Source organism: Aspergillus terreus, genomic scaffold, assembly GCF_000149615.1.
Source record: "Aspergillus terreus NIH2624 scaffold_7 genomic scaffold, whole genome shotgun sequence".
Classification (NCBI taxonomy): domain Eukaryota; kingdom Fungi; phylum Ascomycota; class Eurotiomycetes; order Eurotiales; family Aspergillaceae; genus Aspergillus; species Aspergillus terreus.
The window spans coordinates 1890188-1901739 of NT_165930.1; the positions used below are offsets into that span (position 1 = coordinate 1890188).

Sequence of the window (11552 nt, forward strand, 5' to 3'; positions counted from 1 at the left end):
GGAGAGGTGGAGGTTCTTCGACCACAGTCCTGCAATATGCTGTGAGGAGAGAAGAGGCGCAATAAAGGGCATTGATTAGTTGGAAGTCGAAAAACATGAGATGGTGAATACATTTTACTGGATTTTACTGGCCATAAGTGTCAGGCTTAGTGTTTGTGAGCCGGGTGCAGCAGTAGAACTTTGTAATATTGCCTCGCCAAGGGCTGTTGCTGATTGAGGTGTAATGTTTCTGGATGCAGCTTCGTTGTTCATAAGACTCACTGGTAGACTACCAGTGAGCCCAGATTGTACAGGTTTGCTGTTAGCTTTTGCTGTTGACGCACTGACAGAAGCTTGTTTCAACAAGCAGATTATCGCAGAATCTTTGACGGATATTTGGATGTTCACGGATACTAGAATACAGGCAGAATAAGAGTCTGAAAAAAGATTGAGTAGAATACTGGGTATTTGGATATAAGTACTGCGGTAGACTCTAGAGATTGGGGTGAGCAGGTAGAAGGTAATGTGCGAATAATCGATGCCTGTACATCCAGCAACAAAGAGTAAAACCATATCAATGCAAAGACCAGCTTTTATATGCTGCACTTAGAGATGATAGACTGGAGCAGATCATCGTTCTTTCTGAAGAGATCCCCAAATTGGGCGGCCTCCCCAGCTGTCATCGACTTCCTCACCTTTGCCATCTTGGTGAAAGACGCCACGTCTCGAAAAGCAGCTGTAACAACGCCAGCCCCCACTAGCATTCCCATGAGCGACAATAAAGCGGAATCGGGATCTTCAACAATCGTATATATAGAGAAGGCTGCGTTGGCCGTCTCCCCGGCAATTGCAGCCACGCGTGCTAGCGTAGTAGCTCCAGCCACGAGAGCACCTGCTTCCCCTACAAACGGGATGACGAAGAGTATACCACCGATAATAGAGAGAATGAGATCGCGCTTCCGCTGCTCCTCAATCTCCTCCTGCTATTTACCGATATCCTTAACCTGGGCCATGGCGTCGACTGCCTGTTCGAGCATGAAGACCGGAACGGACAGTACCTGGGCCACATCGATGTAGCTGCCGTTCCAGTATCCGACCACCATATCTGCCCAAGTGGCAGCAATTTTGATCCGAGTATCCATGATATTGTTAAGGCCAGCAGTCACCAAGTCCTTGGGGTTAGGAACTGTAATGCTATCTGCTTCGGCGGGATAGTTGAACCAGGTACGACTACCGGCGTTCGGCGGGCATGAGCCAGTGACACACCCCTGGAAGTCATACCACTCGCCATCGTGACTGATCCAGCTAGGATCTATTCTGGCCTTATCAAGGATGGATTTGCTGAACCCCTCGGCATCTCTGAGGGTGAGGGTCATGTGGTACGACCCCAAGTGCAGCTCATCCCAAGTGAACTCCCCGCAAGGCTTCTTGATCTTTTGCACCTCTGGGTCCGTCACATAATCGCAGTCAAAATCTAATATTCGCTTTAGTAAAGGGGATTAGAGAAGCAAAGCATTAGCTTGTCACTTACATTGTAAGCCATTGCCATCAGCATCGGAGAGCATGAATTTGTCAATTGCGAAGGGAATCACCTCTTTTGACGTACCGCACGTACGCATCGAATTTATCACTGTAACAGTTGTTGATGTCGGTATAGTTGGCGTACGCCTTGTCAAGCATGGTCCAGAGTGTGTCAACTGCATAAAGGGCATTGCAATTGTATGGATATTGCGATACAGCAGCTTGAAGGGACTCCAGGCTATCAAACGAAAGGCTGAAATTGCACATCGGACTCGAGTCAATCTCATCGTATGGTAGGCCTGTTCCGTTATTCCCATAATCCATGTAGAGATCTGCCGCCCAAACGACTCGGCCGCCAAAGTGCTCTTGGGAATACCACTCCACCCGAGCCGCCATGGTGTCGTCAGACATGTATGACACCCACTGATCACCATCGTAAACCAATATGTCCCCTTTGTCTTCGTAGCGTGTAACCGTCACTCCATATAAGTCTGGTTCATCTCCTGCAATGATGATCTGCTGAATCTCATAGTTGGAGATATAGCCGGAGCTATAGCAGCGTCAGTCTTGATCAGTGCACAGGGCGAATGAGATCTCGGATGCAGCTCCTTACGTGTTGGTGCATGGACCGGGGGTTGCGCCAGATTCTGGCCCACTGAAAGTGCAATTGGGCCCGGTGCACCCCACTTCATTCATGCGGAAGCTTCGGCCATAAGCAGCCAGTCCAGGGATCACTTTGGCTGCAGGAACCCCGGCCCTTGTGATCATGGCCAAAGCATACTGCGTCTCCGTTTTATTCACATGACTTCGCAGGCAATTTCCGGTAGGACATCCAGGACTAAGCGGGCGATAGATTGTTAGCTTCTCACTGTTCTAGTAGGGATTCAGTCACATACTTCGCCCATGCATTGTTAAAGTCCCATTGCCCATGGAGATCATAGGTCATATATACGATGTAGTCCACCACATCGGATATTTTCTTGATGGGAAATCCTTTCAGGTACCAGTACGACGCGGGGGCGGCAATCGATAATGTTTTCTCTGATGGCAGGAGCTGTCGAACCCTCTTCAAAAAGCTTAGATAGCGACCTCCATCTCCTGCGTCACCGGCTGGAATACCAGGAATATCCGGAGCCTGTTGCAAAATACGCGTTAGTGTGGATCTCCATTGAGCACCAAGAATTACTTACCCCAGGATATTCCCAGTCAAAGTCTAAAACATCCAGGTTATGATCAATAGCAAACTTGGCCACAGACTGTGCAAAGGCTTCCCGGTTTGCTGATGAAACACCAACGCGAAAGATAGGGAAAGTGTCATAATCGGTTGAAAAACTCCAACCACCAAACGATACGACTCGTTTCACTGTCTTGAGCTTGAGGAGTCCGTCAAATTGAGCCTGCACTTTTGCGACATCGACCTGATAATCACTCGTGATGCCAGCAAAGGCAAAATGTACAATGTCGTAGCCTTGACTGTCCATCTTCGAAATGTCCATATTCAGGCAGGGACGGTCGAAATTCCACGACTCAAAGTAGCCAATATTGACAAAGCTAGGCGGACTGGCGGCATTATTTGTGATTGCTGTTGAGCAGTGGGATATGCAACCATTTGTTCCTGGCATGGCTGTGCCGGGGTTTCCTGTGTCTGCCAGATTCCACACGCAGGACTCAGGGGTGATCCCGCATTGGCCCCAGACGTCACAGCAGGCATTGAGGGGGCAAAGATTCAAATCCTGCCATAAGGTTCCATTCGTTGGTCTGGTGGTCCCGGGAACCTATACTGGATGAGCAAAAACAACGACTACCGAAGAATGAACGAGGAGTTTGTTTACCTGAGGGCCACAAACGGCATTGGAAATTGGCGGCGGGAAGGGACGTAGTCCGGTACTTATACAGATCGTCTGGCCGACCATCAGCAACGAGCACCCGGTCCAACCCATGTGTTCTTGTTGACTTGATTGATTTTGTCCACGGTCATATGATGGGAGCTAGCGATAGTGTCTCACAGGTCGCCAGCTTTGATCGTATAAGTCGCGCAAGATCCATCTGCATTGGGCTGTGCGGAGAAATCGGGCAGTGTCCCAGCAGAGCAGCAGACTGGATCGCCTGCCTGCACGGTTGTGCAGATATTCGCTTTGTTGTACCTTTCGAGGGTCGCCTGTGTGATACCGCTTTTTTGAGCCAAGGACCAACATCCATCGCCCTTGGCAGCTTGGACGTATTTACACGTAGCGCGTGGAGACAATGCGCTGCGTTTCTGATGCCTGTGCCGTTTGGCAACATCGCTTTTTTCATGCAGCACAGCAGACACGATAGAAATCTCATTGTTAGACCATTGTTGACCGACGTCAGACCCATCAACCACGCACCTAATGTCAATCCATGTCGAAGCGCCGTTTGAACAGCGGAAACGTCGTTCTCGAAGTGAGCATAAACGCCGAAAATTTGGCTGCTCGTGGCATTGGTCTCCGGGCAGAGCTGTATAGAAATGCGTTGCGGGACAGAATCCGCATCGATATTATCGAGATAATCGATGAGGTTCTGTGTGGCTTCTGCTGCGCTGGTCCTCTCTACTTGAGCACCGGCATAGACCCCAGCTACTGCGTCCGCTTTCTTGGAAAACAGAATTGTTTTTTCAGACTGGTTGCTTCCCTTGATATATGACGCCAGGCTCTCCAATGCAGATATCAGGTTGTCGGTGTTACGGCGCGTTGTGATACCATTTGTTGACAAGCGGACGCTGTTTAGGCTTTCTGTGATATCCAGATCAGACCTTGGATTGGCGTTCTCGGCGTTGGGTGCTGATACCGCTGTACACGTCCGCACCGTAAAGAGTGGCTCTGACGTGTTTACCGGATTGTACAGCGAAAGGTCAAAGATCATGGTCTCTCCACAACGGTTCATAGTCTGTAAATCATGATAATATGTCCAATCGGATGGAGATGCATTCTCGCAGGTTACAGGACATGGTTTCCACGGGGCCAGCGCATACGCCGGCCGTGCAAGGAGGAGCAGAGATCCGGCAACAAAAACGCGGCGCATTTTGATAACACAAATGAGAGACCTTGGATACTCCGGACCCATGAGGTCGTGAGAAACCGAGTCAATGTAGAAAACAAAGGATGAGTATGCACAGTCCAGGCCTTTCAACACCACTCCAAGCGGTCGGATTTATATCCTCCGCCCTTCGCACGACAAGAAGTTTCTCTTCGCTTGGCGAAGGTCATCCTGTGACTGAGGCAAGGCTAGCTGGGTATGTGAGTAAGGTATCATTCTTTCATCTTGCTTAGAACGCTGCCATCGTCGACGGAGTACTCCGTATATTCGACGGAGGTACGCAGAGTTACATCGCGACCGAACTGTCCACTTGGTTCCTCTTCCACTGGCGCTAAAACCGGTAATATGGTGGCTCAGACTGCTATTGTCGGTCCAGAACGTGTTAAATGTACCAAAGAAGAAGAAAGGGGAAGAAGGGAAGAAGGAAAGAAACCAGTTATGGCGCGGTCTTATTGTTGATAGTGCATAACTATTTATGCCGAGGGAAATCAATTCTCGTCGGCTAGCCTACCACTAGCGGTACCCACTTCGGATTAGGTACCTAGTGTCACGGAGCTTAGCACGGCTCCACATCTCGCCTTTCAGCCATACACAAATGGGCAGAAGCGCGGTGCTGGTAGTTTGTTCTCCGTGTTTTCGTCTTTTAGCCGACCTGAGTCTTCTGGTTAGTTAGGTAGAATAGGGGTCAATATAGATGTCGATTTGGTTGCTACCTGGTTTCTAGATAGATGAATTGGAGTCCTTGCCACTGTCCGGAGAACCGGCACAAACAGTCAATTCTAACTAAAGTAGTGCAAATTTGCCTCTTTCCATTCCCAGAATCTTTCTGGCGCTAGCTTAGCGCAGGGTATCTACTATCCGAGCCTTGTTGGGGTCGAGGCCTGTCCATTTTCCTATTTCTTTCTAGTATATGACCTCTCTTCGAGACATAGACGCAACGCTGAGAATATACCTAGTTCGCCGCGCGAGTTCGATCGTCCTGGTGGCCAATTGGCCCTGGCGGGACCCTGAAATGCCTGGAGACGAAGCCACGTTAACTACTCTGTGGTTTCAGGCCTCTTCCAGGGGCCTTCGGAGGGAAATAGGTTCTCGGATAGTTACTCCTAGAGCTTGCATCGCACATGAAGGATGAAAACTAGTCTGCTCGCTTCTATGTAGTAAAAGCACCTGGATGTAACCCAAGGTGGCGCGGGCTCGATTGAGCGGTTTCTATGTGTCTTCTGACGCGCTGTCGATTATTTGGAGCCGTCTAGACTTGCTGTGGTGACCGTGGACAATCTGTAGTGGAATTTGTACTCACGGGCCGTTGGTCTATAAGCGCTTCTGTTCTCTCATGCCCTTCCTACCTGTTGTGTGACTACCTCGTTTTCTTTTGCTCTTCCTCTTGTCTGCATGGACTCTGCATGCCCATCTGTTAATCTCTCGAGATGAATTATCTCTACGTTGTTTTACTACATGGGATACTCTCCTCAGCAAATGCCTCGAACCTAGCCGGTCCTTATCAAACCGTATTGTTCTATTACGCATACCACGCTGAGCTCACCCGCTTCGGGCCCGATGGTGTCCACACAGGCCATGGCTGCCTTGGAACTCGTCCAGGTGGAGGATGCTATTTCGATGAGTTCATAAAGTACATCCTCCGCGATCCCTCCACATATGACAAGGCAACGGGCATTGGTACCAACATTACTCCGGATGTTGAAGATGCAGTGGAGAAGCTACGACAAACGGACTACAACACCGTCCTCGATCCGAAGACGTTGTTGCAGATAGACCTGCCAAAGGGTGAGACACCCAAGCTGAGCAAGGTCATGAGCACACTGGAGAAGAACATCAACCGAGCCCGAGACAAAGATGCCAGCGGGGCGGAATGGGAGAGGATGCGACAGTGTCTATAGTCTGCTCTAGACGGACGCAATGCAAAACAATCTGCAGGAATGATTACGGCGTTCGAGGCAGAGGCGGCAAGCAAGCCGTACAAACTTGAGATTAAATATAGTCAGATTCCCATGGCATACAACAGCCAAGAGTCATACAGAGGAATTGATTTCGAGGGTATGTTCAGGGGATCGGCGACAGTTCCAGAAGATAGGCTGAAAGCGATGAGGAAATTTGTGAGTGGATTTGAGGAGAAATATGTCACCAAAAATGACGGTGGGAAGAGGCATCGGGATGCTATCACCAGCACTCAACGAATGCTTGATGTGCTGAACGGTATCTGTGGGACAAGCAGCTAAGCAAATGACATCAGCGTCGGGCATATGTTTCTCTTCTACCATTCGACTATGAGAGATTTCCGAGAATGACTAGCAAAAATGTTGGTGGCTTTTGCGGTCGAGTTTCTTCAGATAATCCATGTTTATAGTCTTGTCGGTTTCAGATTTGTTAAGTGATATTCCTCGCAGGGAAGCCTTACTTACATATAGTGTATAGATATCACTTGGAGGATTCTTAGTCCTACGGTGACCATGGTTTGCCCCTTTCTACAGTGTAGGATTAGTATCCATTGCACATCTCTTCGCATTACTAAATAGTCTTCTTTCAAAAAAGCTCAAGTCCCCAGTATCATCCCCTTTCCTGTAGATGACAGTCCAGGGGGCATAGTCGAAACAAAATTCGGGGTTGGAATCGCGGCATCACCGCCAGAGCTTGCTGCACAAAAGGATGATCGAAGTTCGGGGAGAAAAGATCGTAGTCCAAGTCTTTCGGTACCTCGTCTGAACACAAACACCCAGGTAGTAACATGTCACGCTCACTACCGAACTCATCGTATCGAGGACCCAGCCAGATTTCTTCAGGCTTGACAATTCCAAGCCAGCCATTCTTGCGTGTGTACGCTTTATACCACTCGTTAAAAACCCATAGAGATCGGAGCTCATCGCACCACCGCGCAAGACGGGCCTGAAAGCTTTTCTGGTCCCTGAAAAAGCTATCGGGCGTCAGATCACGTTGAGGGTTAGTCGCCCATAAGTCTTGAAACTGGGCGATCTTTGTAACGTCGGTAGCGTCAACTAACTGCACGGGGGCATCGACCAATAGACCAAAGAGCCCTGAATCAGCAGCGGCTTTAAAGCTCGCGTGGATGACTACTGCTTCCACACAGACGAGGTAGTCCTTCCGCTTGGCGATAGTATCAAGACGTGGGTTAATCCAGTTTGCATAACCGTCTTCAATATAGAAATAATGCATAAAAGATGCCTCGATACTAGCCGCACAACAACGATCAGCATACCACTCAAGGCTTGGGATCATATCGAGTGTCCAGTCCAATATCATGGTATCGACAGGTTTCCAATGCATGAATGCAATGCTCAGGCGAGGACTAAACCACCGGCCAGTGACAGGGTGAATGTATAGATGGCATTCCTCTTTCGACCGAAACGCCAGCGCAACGGAGCGAGATTCCCGGCATACATGAGCTATCGTGGGTGCGAGGACGTTTCTTGTTTGCGACCACACGAATGTACATGGAAGCGGCCTCTCACGCTCAGCTGGGGTATCGATCTCGCAGACACGGAATGGTAGGCAGTGACGCCATATGATGAGTTGTATCTCAGGAGGGAGGTTTGGAAATAGATGAAATAGCTTTGTTGTTTCCATGGCCGGAGAATAGGCACGAGGTAGTGAGTTCTGGTCCCGGAGGCTGGAACCCCTATTTGTACCGACTTCTTTTCACGCCAGTGGCAAGTTGGCTCCAGACCATATATACGGAATACCACCCCAAAGTGCCAAGGCACTTGGAGGGGCTTCTAATTTTGCATTACTACATAAATTAGCAGCAGTAAGTAGTTAAGTACAACCTTGAAAGCGAGGTAGTCACAAATGGATTAGCCACCGGCGTTTTGACCACGGTCGAAAACCTCGCTTAATTCGACCACCGAGTAAGCCTCCGAAAGTGCGCCAAAATCCGAGAGTTTTAGCCGAGCAGGAGGGAAGAATTTTGCTTGCTATATCTGCCTCTGAAAAAGCCGGGAGTTAGCAGTATCATTTCAGTGTCTCTCGCTCAGCCTTCCAACCCCAATAAGGGAGAAACGGGGACAGTTGGGGACAGGGTGGAAAAGAATTCACTGCGTTCGAATGACTGTGTCATAAAAATCCATAGCGGCACAAAATTACCTAGATAGGCACTTCCTTCTATTGCCTTCCAGTTGGGGCCCCTCTAGGTCATTGTTGGCACCTAGAAATCTGAACGCTCACCAAGCGGCTATTATAGATGGGGTTTCAACCTCTTAGGCTTCTTAGCTGAGTACTTGAGATCTTTTACATAATATTCCCTGTATTATATGCTATTACCTTCCATTGCGGATGAATGGATATTATTGCTCGGGATGTAGGCTACACTTGTCAACGGGTTATTTGTTTTGCAGAGAAGGCCACTGCCTCAGTGAAGCACCTAATTTATCTAGTTATTCCTATTGCACATCTTGAGCCAGCACCAGTCAATACAGGCCCTTTTCACCGTTCTAGTCTTAACTAACTTAAGTAGTTCTGTGTTTGTCGAAGAGGATAACAAATAGAAGATTATATTCTTGCTAACCCCGTCATTGTACCGTGGAAAACAGCAGAACGAATATCTTCGTTCAATAGCTTGGATACTAGTCAGACACCGGAGTCAGAACTCGAACACGCCTAAGAAGTCCTCGACGAGTTCAACCAGCGATCCTAACATCCAACCTTCTCCATCTGTTCCCCGTCTGTATCTTACATCTCCTGTGTTCTACATATCTGCAGTCATATTAGCAACATTAGTTCCCTGTGTCTTTTATCCATTTGTCTGCTTTCCTCGTTTCTCTCCAGTTTTCTGTGGTCACTTTTTCTCACCAAAGACTCGCTTGTGTTTCTCCCATATCAAGCACCTACTACAACTCTCACCTCCGACCTCCTTTTCTTCTCATATCCAACCTTCGCCTCACATCTCTCCTTCCTCTTACATCCAACCTCTGACGTCCTCTTCCATGGACAATAACAACTTGTCAAACCACATCTACAGCCATATATTACACCTTACATACCACTGAGTGGGTTGCCCATTTTTGGTAGTGTAAATGGTCATTTTGGTTGACACAACTTCATAGGCCCAAGGCGCTTGATCAACGGACGTTGGTATACTCTGCCCAACGTCTTCGCCACTGATCACAGCGAACATGAGGAGGAGCCTCAGGTTGAACCTCCCGGTGAATCCAATCAGATGGCCCAACGCATGTACACGGAAGGAGAGATGGAGAGCCTCCTTGCCGCTGCAGAAATGCGAGGCTAAACAAGACAGCTAGAAGCGCTCACGCGACTTCACTTCCGGAAAGAACGGGATCTTATCGGACTTTCGCACGATGAGATTCGACTTCTTGCGGAAGCTAATCAAGCTAGAGAGGACTGGTGTAACGTCGTCCCTAGCTTCACACGCCCCCCACCATTGACTCACGTCGAACCTGATGCTGACGATGACATTTACTACCGGGACCACAATGGCAATATCAGGAACTCAGGATCGTCCTTCACGTACATCCAACTACGCTTCTGTTTCTTCGTTAATCCCCTGGGTCAACAACATCTTAACCTTTCCTTACCCCCCATGTTTGCGGTTAATTCATTCTACCTTAACTGGGCGAAGGTTAAGAATAGTTATATATACCTACTGAGGCGCAGTTACTATTATCTTAGACTCGGCTATTTGCCGTTAAAATAAGATATTAAATCAGGCTCTTGTCTATTTTGGATGTATAGCGATGTTACAGGCTATTCCTGCGAATGCTAGATAATCCTGACACTTTGTCAGTGTTAATGGGACCTAGTTAAAATATAAGGACCTAGTCTAGGTCAGTCCCTATCATCCTTAGTACAACTTCGCTGACATAGCAACCGACCTTTTACAAACATATGGGGAAACCCTCCAGGCAGCCCGTAAACAATACAATCGTCGCTTGAGTAAATTTAACGCAGAGGTCCGACGTTGGGAACTAGAAGCGGTGACAAAGACATATTCTTCCTTTAAAAATATTAATTAGCCTCAAGGCACGGAGAGGTCTAATACTGTTAAATATGCAGATGTTTGAATTACTGCGTAATCTACCGCTTGAATGGGACTGTAGCAAGGACTCCCCTTCATCTAAATCTATCAGAAAAATAGCTCTATCTATAATTAATCTCAATCGCTATTTAAAGATCATTTCCGGAGCTCTGCAGTTTAGTATAAAATCTAAAGTAAGATATAGAGACTGAACTAAACTAATTTATATAAATAATAAGATCTTAATATCTAATATAAAATACCCTAGTTAAATATATTTCTTTAGATCTAAAATTTTACTAGCGTTAAAACTATTTAGTTTATCTAATTAAATAATTAAGATAGAAATTATACAGAGTTCTAATAGTTCTCTAAATCTTTTATATAGTTATTTTAATAAGATTTTTATAAGACTATTGGCAGATATCACTGCTATAAAAATTTATTTTATATATATATATTTTAAATCTTCTGTTATAGTTAATAATAATATATATTAATATATTAGAATCTAGTAATAAAATAATAATTAATAGATTATTAGACGGATTATTTACGTATTATTATAATAAATAAAAATATTATAATTAAAGTTAAAGTTAAATATATTAAATCATTATTTTTATTTAAATATATTTTTTATAGTTTTAGAAATTATAAAAAACTTTATTTTAATAAGAGAAATTATTATAGTTTTTTACTTAGAGATTTTTTAATAAATTAAATAATTATAGAGTTTATAGAGATAATTCTCTAATAATTTCTAGTTGTAATTATTAGTAAATACAATATTACTAGTAGAGATAAAAATATTATAGTTATATAGAATGCAGTGTCTATTATAATAAAATATATAATAAGCTATATAAAGAAAGTATTTTATTATATAGTTAATTTTATTAAGATATTCTAGTTTTAGATCATTATTAAATATTATAAAATAATTAATAATTTATATAATATTAAGTTTAGTTACTATTGTAGGCTATAT

At 45.8% G+C, this 11552-nt stretch overlaps 3 protein-coding genes across 3 annotated transcripts; 1 reads left to right on the top strand and 2 right to left on the bottom strand.

Moving 5' to 3' along the window:
* Positions 1-962: 962 nt before the first annotated feature.
* On the bottom strand, positions 963-4542 carry ATEG_05624 (uncharacterized protein; the record flags this gene model as incomplete). Its single annotated transcript, XM_001214802.1, has 8 exons — positions 963-1421; positions 1591-2050; positions 2114-2338; positions 2397-2635; positions 2691-3275; positions 3333-3453; positions 3507-3711; positions 3870-4542. The coding sequence occupies 8 exons, from the start codon at positions 4540-4542 to the stop codon at positions 963-965; spliced, it is 2967 nt and encodes a 988-aa protein (XP_001214802.1).
* Positions 4543-5984: 1442 nt separating this feature from the next.
* ATEG_05625 (uncharacterized protein) lies at positions 5985-6455 on the top strand (the record flags this gene model as incomplete). The annotated part of the gene is made up of 1 exon (XM_001214803.1): positions 5985-6455. The coding sequence occupies one exon, from the start codon at positions 5985-5987 to the stop codon at positions 6453-6455; it is 471 nt and encodes a 156-aa protein (XP_001214803.1).
* A 667-nt stretch (positions 6456-7122) lies between these two features.
* Positions 7123-7833, bottom strand: ATEG_05626 (uncharacterized protein; the record flags this gene model as incomplete). Its single annotated transcript, XM_001214804.1, has 1 exon — positions 7123-7833. The coding sequence occupies one exon, from the start codon at positions 7831-7833 to the stop codon at positions 7123-7125; it is 711 nt and encodes a 236-aa protein (XP_001214804.1).
* Between the last annotated feature and the right edge of the window lie 3719 nt (positions 7834-11552).